Source organism: Coregonus clupeaformis, chromosome 26 (assembly GCF_020615455.1).
Source record: "Coregonus clupeaformis isolate EN_2021a chromosome 26, ASM2061545v1, whole genome shotgun sequence".
Classification (NCBI taxonomy): Eukaryota; Metazoa; Chordata; class Actinopteri; order Salmoniformes; family Salmonidae; genus Coregonus; species Coregonus clupeaformis.
This window is the reverse complement of record NC_059217.1, coordinates 44,803,088-44,820,981: the sequence shown is the minus strand read 5'-3', so window position 1 is coordinate 44,820,981 and position 17,894 is coordinate 44,803,088. Positions and strand designations below refer to the sequence as shown.

General features: G+C 43.7%; 1 protein-coding gene across 1 annotated transcript in view; it reads left to right on the top strand.

Annotated features, from left to right (window-relative positions):
- Positions 1-17,802, top strand: part of LOC121540098 (mucin-2-like) — a 30,447-nt gene extending 12,645 nt beyond the window's left edge. Inside the window, exons 24-46 of the mRNA XM_045207641.1 lie at positions 673-829; positions 1,191-1,319; positions 1,479-2,183; positions 2,628-4,870; positions 5,049-5,120; positions 5,296-6,726; positions 6,906-7,080; positions 7,484-7,731; positions 8,107-8,290; positions 8,768-8,981; positions 9,925-10,100; positions 11,395-11,464; positions 11,626-11,726; positions 11,863-11,894; positions 12,157-12,334; positions 12,607-12,711; positions 14,320-14,360; positions 15,183-15,305; positions 15,635-15,739; positions 16,123-16,251; positions 16,691-16,730; positions 16,947-17,070; positions 17,339-17,802. Of these exons, the coding sequence (XP_045063576.1) occupies positions 673-829; positions 1,191-1,319; positions 1,479-2,183; positions 2,628-4,870; positions 5,049-5,120; positions 5,296-6,726; positions 6,906-7,080; positions 7,484-7,731; positions 8,107-8,290; positions 8,768-8,981; positions 9,925-10,100; positions 11,395-11,464; positions 11,626-11,726; positions 11,863-11,894; positions 12,157-12,334; positions 12,607-12,711; positions 14,320-14,360; positions 15,183-15,305; positions 15,635-15,739; positions 16,123-16,251; positions 16,691-16,730; positions 16,947-17,070; positions 17,339-17,549 (6,993 nt within the window). The 3' untranslated portion in view covers positions 17,550-17,802. The remainder of the gene's footprint in view (positions 1-672; positions 830-1,190; positions 1,320-1,478; positions 2,184-2,627; positions 4,871-5,048; positions 5,121-5,295; positions 6,727-6,905; positions 7,081-7,483; positions 7,732-8,106; positions 8,291-8,767; positions 8,982-9,924; positions 10,101-11,394; positions 11,465-11,625; positions 11,727-11,862; positions 11,895-12,156; positions 12,335-12,606; positions 12,712-14,319; positions 14,361-15,182; positions 15,306-15,634; positions 15,740-16,122; positions 16,252-16,690; positions 16,731-16,946; positions 17,071-17,338) is intronic.
- The last annotated feature ends 92 nt before the right edge of the window (positions 17,803-17,894 follow it).

Sequence of the window (17,894 nt, the reverse complement as noted above, 5' to 3'; positions counted from 1 at the left end):
TCTCAACCCCATAGAAAATCTTTGGAGGGAGTTGAAAGTCCGTGTTGCCCAGCGACAGCCCCAAAACATCACTGCTCTAGAGGAGATCTGCATGGAGGAATGGGCCAAAATACCAGCAACAGTGTGTGAAAACCTTGTGAAGACTTACAGAAAACGTTTGACCTGTGTCATTGCCAACAAAGGGTATATAACAAAGTATTGAGAAACTTTTGTTATTGACCAAATACTTATTTTCCACCATAATTTGCAAATAAATTCATTAAAAATCATACAATGTGATTTTCTGGATTTTTTTTCCTCATTTTGTCTGTCATAGTTGACGTGTACCTATGATGAAAATTACAGACCTCTCTCATCTTTTTAAGTGGGAGAACTTGCACAATTGGTGGCTGACTAAATACTTTTTTTCCCCACTGTATATACGATACAATTATAAACCTAGTGAAAGTATCAGACAGGGCACTGAAAGACTGGTGGACAGTCCAACTCCTGAACCAAAAAATGCACCCAAATCGTTTCAAGTCGTCAACTTTTTTTTGTCGTCCGCAATGATGTTATTCATGAACATGTCTGTTGTTATATGTGTTTTTCAAAAATGCTCCAATAAACAAATCAAATGAAAAGATACAGTATTTGTGCATCATGTGTGTTCTCTCTGTATGTGTTTTACAGGTAGACCCTGCTCCGTTCTTTGAGAACTGTGTGAAAGACTCCTGTGCCTGTGATACTGGCGGAGACTGTGAATGTTTCTGTACAGCTGTAGCAGCCTACGCCCAGGCCTGCACCGAAGCTGGAGTGTGTGTTGCATGGAGAACACCAGAGATTTGTCGTAAGTACAACAAAATATTTGTTGGTTCATTATGCCTGTGTATTCCACTGTTTGACTGTCAGGCTTGGCATTGAAATGATCCAACATATCTGGTGTAATATGACTGGGTTTAATTTACAATGCTAAGTAAATGAATATGTTGTTGAAAGAACACAAACTCGGTGACGATATGATGATGTGGATCTAAAGTATGTTTTAGCTTGTTGGTTTAAACAGATACCTTAATGTGAAACGTTATACACTGTTAACCAGGGTACCTAGGGTTCTGATAAAAAGTTATTGACTTCATAGGGAATAGGGTGCCATTTGCTGAGGGCATGCAATGTGTATTCAGTGTATGAACCTGTTTTCCCTTTTGTAGCTGTGTTCTGTGACTACTACAACGATCCAGGTGAATGTGAATGGCATTACAGCCCTTGCCATACACCTTGCTTCAAGACCTGTCTGAATCCAAATGGGACCTGTAGCAACCCTATTCCCAATCTGGAAGGTGAGGCAGCATGCTATTTGATTTGACTGGCAGCAGCCTGTATTTCTGTTCCATACGCACATGCCCTTCTTTACAAAGTATGCATATGTTTTTTGACCTCAACTTTATTAAATGTAATAACTCATTCAAAGCAACTTAATGACACTGTCTTCTTTATAGGTTGTTACCCACGATGCCCTCCAAGAATGCCTATATTTGATGAAGAGACCGGGGAGTGTGTTGAGATATGTGATGAAATACCACCACCACCAACAACAACAACACCAATACCATCAACAACAACATCAATACCACCAACAACCACACCAAGACCACCACCACCAACAACAACAACAACCACACCACCACCACCAACAACAACAACAACCACACCAATGCCACCAACAACAACAACCACAACAATACCAACAACAACCACACCAATACCACCACCAACAACAACAACAACAACCACACCAATACCACCAACAACAACAACCACACCAACACCACCAACAACCACACCAATACCACCAACAACAACCACACCAATACCACCAACAACAACAACCACACCAACACCACCAACAACCACACCAATACCACCACCAACAACAACCACACCAATACCACCAACAACAACAACCACACCAATACCACCAACAACAACAACCACACCAACACCACCAACAACCACACCAATACCACCAACAACAACCAGACCAAGACCACCACCAACAACAACCACACCAACACCACCAACAACAACAACCACACCAATACCACCAACAACAACCACACCAACACCACCAACAACAACAACCACACCAATACCACCAACAACCACACCAATACCACCACCAACAGCAACAACAACACCCACACCAATACCACCAACAACAACAACAACAACCACACCAATACCACCAACAACAACAACAACCACACCAATACCACCACCACCAACAACAACAACAACCACACCAATACCACCAACAACAACAACAACACCAATACCACCAACAACAACCACACCAATACCACCAACAACAACCACACCAATACCACCAACAACAACAACCACACCAATACCAACAACAACAACCACACCAATACCACCAACAACAACAACCACACCAATACCACCAACAACCACACCAATACCACCAACAGCAACAACAACACCCACACCAATACCACCACCAACAACAACAACAACCACACCAATACCACCAACAACAACAACAACCACACCAATACCACCACCACCACCAACAACAACAACCACACCAACACCACCAACAACAACAACCACACCAATACCAGCAACAACAACCACACCAATACCACCAACAACAACCACACCAATACCACCAACTACAACAACCACACCAATACCACCAACAACCTCACCAACACCACCAACAACAACAACCACACCAATACCACCAACAACAACAACCTCACCAATACCACCAACAACAACAACCACACCAATACCACCAACAACAACCACGCCAATACCACCAACAACAACCACACCAATACCACCAACAACCACACCAATAACACCAACAACAACAACCACACCAATACCAACAACAACAACCACACCAATACCACCAACAACAACCACACCAATACCACCAACAACAACCACACCAATACCACCAACAACAACCACACCAATACCACCAACAACAACCACACCAATACCACCAACAACAACAACAACCACACCAATACCACCAACAACAACCACACCAATACCACCAACAACAACCACACCAATACCACCAACAACAACAACAACAACAACAACCACACCAATACCACCACCAACAACAACAACCACACCAATACCACCAACAACAACCACACCAATACCACCAACAACAACCACACCAATACCACCAACAACAACAACCACACCAATACCACCACCAACAACAACAACAACAACCACACCAATACCACCAACAACAACCACACCAATACCACCAACAACAACAACCACACCAGTACCACCAACAACAACAACACCAATACCACCAACAACAACAACCACACCAACACCACCAACAACAACAACCACACCAATACCACCAACAACAACCACGCCAATACCACCAACAACAACCACACCAAAACCACCAACAACAACCACACCAATACCACCACCAACAACAACAACAACAACCACACCAACAACAACACCAATACCAACAACAACTTCCCCCCAGACAACAGAGCCACCAACTACTCCTTGTATTCCTACTTGTGAGTGGTCAGAATGGTATGATGAAGATGATGATAAAGATAAGAGTGACTGGGAAACGTATTGGAATATCACACAGAGTGGAAAACAAGTGTGTGAAGATCCACAGGATATTGAATGTGTAGCTACAGACTATCCTAATACGAGCTTAGAGGACTTTGTAGCTGAGACAGGCCAAGTTGTAGAGTGCAATGTTGACTTTGGTTTAATATGTGAACAAAATAAACAGACTCAGAGACCCTTTAAGTGCAAGAACTATAAGATTCGAGTCCTCTGTTGCGTTATATGTATCTCAACAACAAAACCACCCACAACAACCCCAACGACAACCGAAATATCAACATCTGAAAAACCAACCACAACCCCCAGGACAACAGAAGAACCAACCACAACCCCCAGGACAACTGAAGAACCAACCACAACCCCCAGGACAACTGAAGAACCAACCACAACCCCTCCTGTCACAGTCACCACAACCACTAAAGCTCCTACAACAACACATAAACCAACAACTACCACAGAAGCCACAACTCTACCCACAACACCCAGGACAACTGAAGAACCAAACACAACCCCCAGGACAACTGAAGAACCAACCACAACCCCTCCTGTCACAGTCACCACAACCACTAAAGCTCCTACAACAACACATAAACCAACAACTACCACAGAAGCCACAACTCTACCCACAACCCCCAGGACAACTGAAGAACCAACCACAACCCCCAGGACAACTGAAGAACAAACCACAACCCCTCCTGAAACAATCACCACAACCACTAAAGCTCCTACAACAACACCTAAACCATCAACTACCACAGAAGCCACAACTCTACCCACAACCCCCAGGACAACTGAAGAACCAACCACAACCCCCAGGACAACAGAAGAACCAACCACAACCCCCAGGACAACTGAAGAACCAACCACAACCCCCCGGACAACTGAAGAACCAACCACAACTCCCAGGACAACTGAAGAACCAACCACAACCCCTCCTGTCACAGTCACCACAACCACTAAAGCTCCTACAACAACACCTAAACCATCAACTACCACAGAAGCCACAACTCTACCCACAACCCCCAGGACAACTGAAGAACCAACCACAACCCCCAGGACAACTGAAGAACCAACCACAACCCCCAGGACAACTGAAGAACCAACCACAACCCCTCCTGTCACAGTCACCACAACCACTAAAGCTCCTACAACAACACCTAAACCATCAACTACCACAGAAGCCACAACTCTACCCACAACCCCCAGGACAACTGAAGAACCAACCACAACCCCTCCTGTCACAGTCACGACAACCACTAATTCTCCTACAACAACACCTAAACCATCAACTACCACAGAAGCCACAACTCTACCCACAACCCCCAGGACAACTGAAGAACCAACCACAACCCCCAGGACAACTGAAGAACCAACCACAACCCCCAGGACAACGGAAGAACAACCACAACCCCAGGACAACTGAAGAACCAACCACAACCCCCAGGACAACTGAAGAACCAACCACAACCCCTCCTTTCACAGTCACCACAACCACTAAAGCTCCTACAACAACACCTAAACCATCAACTACCACAGAAGCCACAACTCTACCCACAACCCCCAGGACAACTGAAGAACCAACCACAACCCCTCCTGTCACAGTCACCACAACCACTAATGCTCCTACAACAACACCTAAACCATCAACAACCACAGAAGCCACAACTCTACCCACAACCCCCAGGACAACTGAAGAACCAACCACAACCCCCAGGACAACTGAAGAACCAACCACAACCCCCAGGACAACTGAAGAACCAACCACAACCCCCAGGACAACTGAAGAACCAACCACAACCCCCAGGACAACTGAAGAACCAACCACAACCCCAAGGACAACTGAAGAACCAACCACAACCCCCAGTACAACTGAAGAACCAACCACAACCCCTCCTGTCACAGTCACCACAACCACTAAAGCTCCTACAACAACACCTAAACCATCAACTACCACAGAAGCCACAACTCTACCCACAACCCCCAGGACAACTGAAGAACCAACCACAACTCCCAGGACAACTGAAGAACCAACCACAACCCCTCCTGTCACAGTCACCACAACCACTAATGCTCCTACAACAACACCTAAACCATCAACTACCACAGAAGCCACAACTCTACCCACAACCCCAGCAATCCCCCCCAGGACAACTGAAGAACCAACCACAACCCCCAGGACAACTGAAGAACCAACCACAACCCCCAGGACAACTGAAGAACCAACCACAACCCCCAGGACAACTGAAGAACCAACCACAACCCCCAGGACAACTGAAGAACCAACCACAACCCCCATATGAAGAACCAACCACAACCCCTCCTGTCACAGTCACCACAACCACTAAAGCTCCTACAACAACACCTAAACCATCAACTACCACAGAAGCCACAACTCTACCCACAACCCCCAGGACAACTGAAGAACCAACCACAACCCCCAGGACAACTGAAGAACCAACCACAACCCCTCCTGTCACAGTCACCACAACCACTAATGCTCCTACAACAACACCTAAACCATCAACTACCACAGAAGCCACAACTCTACCCACAACCCCCAGCACAACTGAAGAACCAACCACAACCCCCAGGACAACTGAAGAACCAACCACAACCCCTCCTGTCACAGTCACCACAACCACTAAAGCTCCTACAACAACACCTAAACCATCAACTACCACAGAAGCCACAACTCTACCCACAACCCCCAGGACATCTGAAGAACCAACCACAACCCCCAGGACAACTGAAGAACCAACCACAACCCCCAGGACAACTGAAGAACCAACCACAACCCCCAGGACAACTGAAGAACCAACCACAACCCCCAGGACAACTGAAAAACCAACCACAACCACCCCTGTCACAGTCACCACAACCACTAATGCTCCTACAACAACATCTAAACCGTCAACTACCACAGAAGCCACAACTCTAATGACAACCACATCAGCAACAACCCATGAATCAGTTGTCACTGGTCCAACATTGGCACCTCCAACAACAGAAAGCCAAGTCGGTCCAACACCAACCACAACTGGAACACCAACCCCACCACCAATCACTTGTCCTGAGTGGGACAAAGTGGTAAGTACCTCAATATAACTATCACATAATCAACTGGGCTCCCGTAACTTCGGTAACACAGAGCCAACATTTGATGTCAAAGAGGTCGAAAAGTCCTTTTAGAGACTTAATAACTGAGTCCTGTGTGTATTATGAAAGATTTCTGATGACGTGTCATTTTCTTTCTCTCTAAACATCAGCAAAATGAAACTTTCTGGCTCTGCAACTGCACATTGGCCAGATGCATTGAAAACAACACCATTGAGATAATTCCATATGAATGCCCAGAGCCTGAGCCAATCACATGTGCCAATGGCAAGAAACCAGTGCTACAGTGGGATGAATTCTACTGCTGCCAACGCTTCGTGTGTGACTGTGAGTACTGAAAGATTCTTCTTCTTCTTCTTCTTCTTCTTCTTCTTCTTCTTCTTCTTCTTCTTCTTCTTCTTCTTCTTCTTCTTCTTCTTCTTCTTCTTCTTCTTCTTCTTCTTCTTCTTCTTCTTCTTCTTCTTCTTCTTCTTCTTCTTCTTCTTCTTCTTCTTCTTCTTCTTCTTCTTTTCTTCTTCTTCTTCTTCTTCTTCTTCTTCTTCTTCTTCTTCTTCTTCTTCTTCTTCTTCTTCTTCTCTGACCTGGTCAAGAAGGTAGATGGCGCTGTCCAGTTTCTGTAACTAATAACATACACACCCATATCACTGACATAAATATTTACTTCATACATTTGTTTTGACAGAGGATCATAATGTCTGTCTGCTTTATAACATGTTTATTTTCATTACAGGCGTCTGTGAGGGTTGGGGAGACCCCCATTACATCACCTTCGACGGGCTCTTCTACAGCTTCCAAGGGAACTGTACCTATGTGCTGATGGAGGAGATGAAGCCGCGTCACAACTTTAAGATCTACATCGACAATGTCAACTGTGATCCCACCGAGGATGTGTCCTGTCCTCGAGCCATCATCGTGTCCTATCGCTCAACAGTCATAACACTGAAGAATCACAACCTCATTGGAGCTGCTCAGTTGGAGGTAACTCAAGTGGGGAAACTGGCTCAGAAATCAACATGAGCAATTAAGGCCATACACATTGAATGGCTGGATTTGGGGCCTGAGGGAATGAAAATTAGAAAATTAAAGACAATTCTCTTCCATTCTTTCATTATCTGAACTTAATTGTGCATTAGTTCTCAACATCAGTAGTTTTAATTGATACAAAATATGAATTTTGATTTTCTCCATCAACTTAATTCAACCTGTAATGTCATGATATTAGTCAGCATTGCGATCACCTTGCCTTTCTTGAAGAGGTCCTAATGATTGATTGATCTCTCTCTTCCATCCTTCTCTATCCCTCCTTCTCTGCTTCTCTCTTTCATCCGTCTCTCCCTGTCATCCTTCTTTCAGGCTCTTATTGATGGAGTTTCCCTGAGACTACCCTTCAAACGAAACGGTGTGAAGGTGATGACCTCTGGTATCAACATGGTCTTGGAGATTGCACATCTCCAGGTGGTAGTTACCTTTGGTGTCACTGGCTTCAGCGTCAACCTTCCTTGGCAACACTTTGGCAACAATACACAGGGACATTGTGGTAAGGACTTATTTTCCTCAAACTATGTATCTTTTGCATTTAAACACACGGCTATAAGAGCTGAGAAATTATTGTGAATCACTTAACTTAAACAGAGACCGGTCATTTGGAATTCTGAGCATGGTGTGAGAAAGCCTAATGGAATAGTCTTTGAATTGATGGAAATCATTTATCCAAGGTTGGAGGTGAACAACTAGCCTAGTCCCAGATCAGTTTGGGTTATTTTTACCAAAATCCTATGGTTGTTGTCAGATGTCAACCGTAGGGTTTGGCAAGACAGCACAAACTGATCAGGGACCGGGCTAGCAAACAATGGTTTGGGCTTTCCCGTCTGATGTCTGTGTCTGATATTTGTATTGTATGAGCTGTACTAAATGTGAGAGAGCTCCAACAAAGATTTCCAATGTATGTGTTATTTTTAATAGCTGCAAATGGCAAATCAACTACTTGAACCTTAACTGTATGCATCTCTTTCAGGAACATGCAACAACAACCAGGCAGATGACTGCATGCTGCCTGGAGGTCAGCTGGTGGAGAACTGTGCTGTGATGGCAGACTACTGGCCAGCCCAGGATCTCTACCAGCCCGACTGCCCTGTGCCACCTGGAATCCCCACCAACTCTCCTCTCCCTGAACCCACACAGAAGCCATGCAAGCCAGACTCCTCTGTCTGTGATCTCCTGAAGGACAGGTAAACCTCCCCAAAGGCACTGTTATCTCCTGAAGGACAGGTAAACCTCCCCAAAGGCACTGTTATCTCCTGAAGGACAGGTAAACCTCCCCAAAGGCACTGTGATCTCCTGAAGGACAGGTAAACCTCCCTAAAGGCACTGTTATCTCCTGAAGGACAGGTAAACCTCCCTAAAGGCACTGTGATCTCCTGAAGGACAGGTAAACCTCCCTACAGGCACTGTGATCTCCTGAAGGACAGGTAAACCTCCCCAAAGGCACTGTGATCTCCTGAAGGACAGGTAAACCTCCCTAAAGGCACTGTGATCTCCTGAAGGACAGGTAAACCTCCCCAAAGGCACTGTGATCTCCTGAAAGACAGGAGGGGGATGAATATCATTATATAATATGTGTAAAGTATACCCTCCAGCTGCAGCGTATGCCCACACATACTGTCTTGAGAATATTAGGCATACCTATTTCAAAATAGGCCATCATCACGATCCATCTGAATGATCATTCTTCACGTTTTACGGTGAAACGTCCAAACTGCATCTGCATGCCAATAATTTGATCTCAATCAGTTTCATGGGAATATGAATTTAGGCCAGCTACTCCATTGAACAGTCTGACAGGAGTGGCCAGCTGCTCCATTGAACAGTCTGACAGGAGTGGCCAGCTACTCCATTGAACAGTCTGATAGGAGTGGCCAGCTACTCCATTGAACAGTCTGACAGGAGTGGCCAGCTACTCCATTGAACAGTCTGACAGGAGTGGCCAGCTAATCCAACTGTCAACAATCTAACTTATCACAGACTAAATTCTCACGTGCAATAATATAGCTCGATACCCCTAAACTATACATAGAAGTGAGTTTTATGTCTGACAGAAACATATATGATTCCTACAGTGTATCTGGAAGGTCTGTTTCTCATACAGCTTCATCTCTGTTTTTCAACCCACAGCGTTTTTGCAGCCTGTCATCCATTTGTCTCACCTGACAACTTCTACCAGGGCTGTGTCTATGACAGCTGCCACGTGTCCAACCCTGCGGTGGAGTGCACCAGTCTGCAGGCATACGCTGCTGCCTGCGCCCAGTTTGGAGTCTGCATCTACTGGAGAAACCACACCACGCTATGTGGTAGGCTTACTGTACTTGTTGGAAAAGTCCAGACTCACCATGTTAAATGGGACTCACCTAGTAAGGATAGATAAATGAGTCCACCATGGAAGAGACAGGAAGTACTGTGTAGATGACCAGAAACCAGGAACTGTGTAGATGAGACCAGGAGCAATACTGTACTAACAGAACGTAGTATGTGTTGTAGATGACCACAGAATAGAGGAGGGGGATGTCTATTTGTAAATATATGATTAGTGCATTTTCGTATTTGACAAATTATGACGGAGAGAGTGGGCATCCTTGTCTGGTTCCCCTTTGTAATGTGTAATATAAAAATAACTACTTTTTTATTTATTCTAGCTTGGGTCTTCAGTCCCACAATCAACTGATTGTATTAAATAATTAGTCAGAATATTACATTTTCCCATGGTGATAACCTAACTCTCATTGCCATACTATTCAATCAATCAATCAATCAATCAAATGTATTTAAAAAGCACTTTTTACATCAGCAGTTGTCACAAATTGCTTATACAGAAATCCGGCCTAAAACCCAAAACAGCAAGAAATGCAGATGTAGAAGCACAGTGGCTAGGAGAAACTCCCTAGAAAGGCAGGAACCTGTGAAGAAACCTAGAGAGGAACCAGGCTCTGAGGGGTGGCCAGTCCTCTTCTGGCTGTGCTGGGTGGAGATTATAACAGTATAACCGTACATGGCCATTAAGGCCAGATTGTTCTTCAAGATGTTCAAACGTTCATAGATAACCAGCAGGGTCAAATAATAATCACAGTGTGTATAGAGGGTGCAACAGGTCAGTACATCAGGAGTAAATGTCAGTTGGTTTTTCATAACCGAGCATTCACAGGTTGAGACAGCAGGTGCAGGTAGAGAGAGAGATAGAGAGAGAGAGCGACAGAGAGAGCGAGAGAGGGTTGAAACAGCAGGTCCGGGACAAGGTAGCACGTCCGGTGAACAGGTCAGTGTTCCATAGTCACAGACAGAACAGCAGAAACTGGATCAGCAGCACGACCAGGTGGACTGGGGACAGGCACAGACAGGAGTCGTCAGGCCAGGTAGTCCTGAGGCATGGTCCTAGGGCTCAGGTCCTCCGGGAGGGGAGAGAGAGAGAGATAATTAGATGGAGCATACCTAAGATCACACAGGACACCAAACAAGACAGGATAATGATACCAGATAGGACAGACTGACTCTAGCCCCCCCGGCATATAGACTATTGCAGTATATGTACTGGAGACTGAGACAGTGGGGGTCGGGTGACACTATTGACTGAGTTGAATCTTTTTGCAACAGCCAGCGACTGCCCAGTTGACAAAGTCTACAAGCCCTGCGGTCCTGCCGAGCAGCCAACCTGTGACGACAAGTAGGTTTCTATTCAGATAGTGGCTAGCACAAAAGAATCCTTGCTTTCATGTGTTATATTAACTGACATAGGCAACGTTATAACTGTCAAATAAGACAACAAGTTATAGAGTTGCTGTAAATAGGAAATAGGAGTAGTCACTGTAATGTTGTGTTCTACAGTCCAGACGAGTCTAGGATGAACGTCACCACAGAAGGCTGCTTCTGTCCTGATGGGATGAAACTCTTCAACAAGGACTCAGGGATCTGTGTTGATAAGTGTGGTGAGTGTTCCCAGTTACTGCCATTGGTCCATTTCATGTCGATGACACAGAGAAGTTCATTAGGGCTTGGCCTTTTCAAGGATGTTTCAGGTTCATGAACGTTCTACTAAATTGTGGTGTTTGTGTTTTTTCGTAGGATGCATTGATCCTGAAGGTGTTCCGCGAGAGGTAAGTTAGGCCTTTTGATTTTGATTCATCGTTATTCTATTGTATTATTTCATATAGGCTCATTCCTGTTATCTAGTCCGCTGGCTCTGTCATGGATGACGCCAGAGGTTTCTATGAGGACCTAATTACAGTGTCCACATTGTCTGCAACCCAAATGGACCCCTATGCCTCATATTTAGCACCCTATGCCCTATTTAGTGCACTACGTTTGACCAAACCCACTGATAGAATCACACTCCCTTCTTGTTGCATCTCATCACAGTTCAACGAGAGGTTTGAGTACAAGTGCCAGGATTGCGTTTGTATGGAGTCCACCAAGATTGTGACCTGTGAACCCAAGGTCTGCTCCAAACCCCCAGTAGAGATATGCACTGGTCCAGGCTTCGTATATGTCAACCAAACCGATCCATCCGATCCATGCTGCTCCAGCCTCGTCTGCCGTAAGGAACCCCCAACACTTTTTTAACCATACATATTATCCTCAGATCTATTTCACACTATTGCACTGACCCGAACCGTACTATGCTGGCTTGGATACGTTTTTTTCACATTGTCCTTTTCCAGCACGGTTCCAGGAACTATGGAGGATGTGTATCCAGGCCAGTGGCGTAAAGCTCTGCTCAGCTCAGTAGTGTTAAAAAGACCCACATAGTAAAGACATGAATCAGCTCATGTTATTATGTCCATACAATCTTATTGTTTCTCTTCCTAGGTTGTGACAGCAGCACTTGCCAGCCTACCAACATGAACTGTCCTATTGGGTTCCTGCCAGTGGTTTCTGTCCCTGAGGGAAAATGCTGTGCAGAGCATACATGTGGTATGGTCTATTTCCCATATATCTAGACTATCTAGACTATCTACATGTGGTATGGTCTATTTACCATATATCTAGACTATCTACATGTGGTATGGTCTATTTACCATATATCTAGACTATCTAGACTATCTACATGTGGTATGGTCTATTTACCATATATCTAGACTATCTAGACTATCTACATGTGGTATGGTCTATTTACCATATATCTAGACTATCTACATGTGGTATGGTCTATTTACCATATATCTAGACTATCTACATGTGGTATGGTCTATTTACCATATATCTAGACTATCTAGACTATCTACATGTGGTATGGTCTATTTACCATATATCTAGACTATCTATCACATGTGGTATGGTCTATTTACCATATATCTAGACTATCTAGACTATCTACATGTGGTATGGTCTATTTACCATATATCTAGACTATCTAGACTATCTACATGTGGTATGGTCTATTTACCATATATCTAGACTATCTACATGTGGTATGGTCTATTTACCATATATCTAGACTATCTAGACTATCTACATGCGGTATGGTCTATTTACCATATATCTAGACTATCTAGACTATCTACATGTGGTATGGTCTATTTACCATATATCTAGACTATCTACATGTGGTATGGTCTATTTACCATATATCTAGACTATATAGACTATCTACATGTGGTATGGTCTATTTACCATATATCTAGACTATCTAGACTATCTACATGTGGTATGGTCTATTTACCATATATCTAGACTATCTACATGTGGTATGGTCTATTTACCATATATCTAGACTATCTAGACTATCTACATGTGGTATGGTCTATTTACCATATATCTAGACTATCTAGACTATCTACATGTGGTATGGTCTATTTACCATATATCTAGACTATCTAGACTATCTACATGTGGTATGGTCTATTTACCATATATCTAGACTATATATATCTACATGTGGTATGGTCTATTTACCATATATCTAGACTATCTAGACTATCTACATGTGGTATGGTCTATTTACCATATATCTAGACTATCTACATGTGGTATGGTCTATTTACCATATATCTAGACTATCTAGACTATCTACATGTGGTATGGTCTATTTACCATATATCTAGACTATCTACATGTGGTATGGTCTATTTACCATATATCTAGACTATCTAGACTATCTACATGTGGTATGGTCTATTTACCATATATCTAGACTATCTAGACTATCTACATGTGGTATGGTCTATTTACCATATATCTAGACTATCTAGACTATCTACATGTGGTATGGTCTATTTACCATATATCTAGACTATCTAGACTATCTACATGTGGTATGGTCTATTTACCATATATCTAGACTATCTTGTAGAGTGTTTGTATTGCTGAGATAATACCTGTTGTTTTAGACATTCCCATGGATTGGTTGTCTGTGTCTCTCTCTCAATTGGTTGTCTGTGTCTCTCTCTCAATTTTTTGTGTGTGTCTCTCTCTCAATTGGTTGTCTGTGTCTCTCTCTCAATTGGTTGTCTGTGTCTCTCTCTCAAGTGGTTGTCTGTGTCTCTCTCTCAATTGGTTGTGTGTGTCTCTTGTCTCTTCCAGAACCTAAACGAGTTTGTCTCCACAAAGGCCTTGAATACCAGGTAATGGCAAACTATTCTGCTCCCTCATCTGAAATGTTCATTACACAAATAAACACTGTATATATACTTGTTTTACTATATTGCAGTACATGTAGAGTACATATCATACACTGTAAGGGTTAATGTCAAATAGTGTCTGAGAGAGTGGGTGTCCTTGTTCCCCTGTGTCAGAGACAGTGGGTATCCTTGTTCCCCTGTTTCAGAGACAGTGGGTATCCTTGTTCCCCTGTTTCAGAGACAGTGGGTGTCCTTGTTCCCCTGTTTCAGAGACAGTGGGTATCCTTGTTCCCCTGTTTCAGAGACAGTGGGTGTCCTTGTTCCCCTGTTTCAGAGACAGTGGGTATCCTAGTTCCCCTGTTTCAGAGACAGTGGGTATCCTTGTTCCCCTGTTTCAGAGACAGTGGGTATCCTTGTTCCCCTGTTTCAGAGACAGTGGGTATCCTTGTTCCCCTGTTTCAGAGACAGTGGGTATCCTTGTTCCCCTGTGTCAGAGACAGTGGGTATCCTTGTTCCCCTGTTTCAGAGACAGTGGGTATCCTTGTTCCCCTGTTTCAGAGACAGTGGGTATCCTTGTTCCCCTGTTTCAGAGACAGTGGGTATCCTTGTTCCCCTGTTTCAGAGACAGTGGGTATCCTTGTTCCCCTTGTTTCAGAGACAGTGGGTATCCTTGTTCCCCTGTTTCAGAGACAGTGGGTATCCTTGTTCCCCTGTTTCAGAGACAGTGGGTATCCTTGTTCCCCTGTTTCAGAGACAGTGGGTGTCCTCGTCTGGTTCCACTGTGTAATGTGTAATGTATGATGAGTTCCTTTCTTTTTCTTCTAGCCTAATTCTAAAGTACCAGGATCAGAGTGCCAAGAGTGCACTTGCACCAATAAAGTGGATCCCAAGACTGGTCATTACCAAATTGACTGTGGATTCGTGCAATGTGACGAAGATTGTGAAAAGGTAAGAACTGGTATAGCTGCCGTCTCTGCTCACGTTTCAAACATTTACAAAAGGTTGAAATACCAACGAGTAGCTTAGATGTATTCAGTCAACAAGTTTTTATACCTTAAAGGCTGGTTTTCTAGACCCAGATTAAGTAAGTAAGTAAGCCTTGTCCGAAAAAATAATTCTCATTCAGGGGTGAGGCATCTGTTCTTGAGTTGTTCTATTCTATTGAGTCTACTGGTAAGGCAATATGTTTTATCACACTTTAATAACATTCACTATTATTATGATCATTATTTTTAGGTGTTACAGCAAGTCACTCACGTGTTCCTCTTCTCCTGTAGGGATATGAGTACCAGGAGCCAGACTATTCCTCAGATGACTGCTGTGGTAAATGTGTTCAGACCCACTGTGTCCTCCAGATCAATGGGACCAAGCAGTTGTTGAAGGTAGGTGCCGTTTCTGTCAGTTTAACTATCACAGATTAACTAAGACGTATTAAGTAGTTCTCTGCTAAATGTCTATATTGTTTGTGTGTGTGTGGAACAAGCTTCCCCATTATGTGAAGACAGTGGAGTCCCTGCCCATCTTCCGGAAACCTCGGAAACCCTACCTCTTTAAAGAGTGTCTCGTAGCATTTACTTGCTAAGATTGTGATATGTTGTTGTCTCACTTAGCTATCTTAAGATGAATGCACTAATGTAAAACGTTCTGGATGAGAGCGTCTGCTAAATTTAAAAAAAATTAATTGTCAAATGTGTGTGTGTGTGTGTGTGTGTGTGTGTGTGTGTGTGTGTGTGTGTGTGTGTGTGTGTGTGTGTTGTATGCCCAGCATGGAGATACGTGGTCAGCTCCTGGTGATAAGTGCCAGCAGTACAGCTGCATGAAAAACGGTGATAGCTATCTGACCCAGAGCTCCTACATCCATTGCCCACCCTTCCAGCAGGCCAACTGCCAGCCTGTGAGTACAGAACACAACATAACAAGAACAGAAAGGCTGGCCTGTGAGTACAGTACACAACATAACAAGAACAGAAAGGCCAGCTTGTGAGTACAGTACACAACATAACAAGAACAGAAAGGCCGGCCTGTGAGTACAGTACACAACATAACAAGAACAGAAAGGCCGGCCTGTGAGTACAGTACACAACATAACAAGAACAGAAAGGCCAGCCTGTGAGTACAGTACACAATATAACAAGAACAGAAATGCCTGCTCACTGCATATGCTCCCAATTACCACCATTATTGACAATGTTTCGATCCAGAATAATTTTCAACAGATCGACAGTACAGTACACACAGCATGCCAGTTTTCATTTGACAGAAACCTTACTTCACTTATCCTACTATGAAATGTATTATATAAAGATAATTTAATAAAATAAAATTCTCCACAGGGTTCAATTCAGACTGCTGCAAACGGCTGCTGTAAAATTTGTAAGTATGAAAGTGAAATGTTCAAAGCTGTTAACAATTTCATATCAGGATTGGAATATGATCAGATTCGTGCATCATAAAACCACTGATATTCATAATGACTAATGATTGAAAAGGAGCGCAACCTTGTAGTCAGTGAACTCAAATAGCTGCAGCTCTTTTTCCTGGTCTTTTGAGCCGGATCATGTATAATGGTGTGTCTCCCTCCAATACCAGGTGTGGAGAAGGACAAGGCCTGTAAGATAGGATCCATGAAGACTGTCATCAACCACAAGGGCTGCCAGTCTATTGAGAAGGTGGAGATGCCGTACTGTGAGGGATCCTGCAACACCTTCACCAAGTGAGTGTGGAAACAATGTCTATAACACCATGGGGAGGTTTCCAGTACACAGTTTAAGCCTAGTCATGGACTGAAAATCATTTGAAATGAATCTCCATTGAATATGCTTCTTAGTCTAGGACTAGGCTTAATCTGTGTCATGGACACACACCCCCGTATGTATTTGTGTTTTGTTGAACATGAAATTTGTTGAGGTGTCTTTGTCTATTGGGAATGAAGATGATCTCTTCATCTCTGTGAATCCCTCTCTTTCACTCCCCTCCTCCAGGTACTCTGCGATGGCTGCGTCCCTGGACCACTCGTGTACCTGCTGCCAGGAGTCCCGGGCCAGTAACCGCACGGTGGAACTACAGTGTCTGAATGGAGATGTGGTGCCGTACACCTACCTCCACGTGGAGGAGTGTGGCTGCAGACACAACGACTGCCACAGAGCCATCAGGGTTCCAGCCCGCAAGGGACGCAGCTACACACTGGTCTAAATGGGATCTGTTCTAGTCCAGACGGGACTAGTCCAGCACCAATCCACTAGCTGCTTACTAAGGAAGACCCTGCTACCCTGCTTCCCATAGCTGTTATTTATCTAACCTCTTGATTTACATATAAAATGTAGATTGTAAATGTAGTAACTTATGCTTACTTACCTTATTAAAATGCAACTTTCAAATACCTATGTCCGTTGTTTGTTTTATTGTAGAAGAGCATAAACCTTGTCTTGAAAAGCTTCGTTTTATTAAGCTGCCTTGTTCACATTGGCAGTTTGAAGTGATTCAAATAAAAATGCATATCCGATTTAGAATCTGTTCATTTTCCTGCAGTCTGAACAG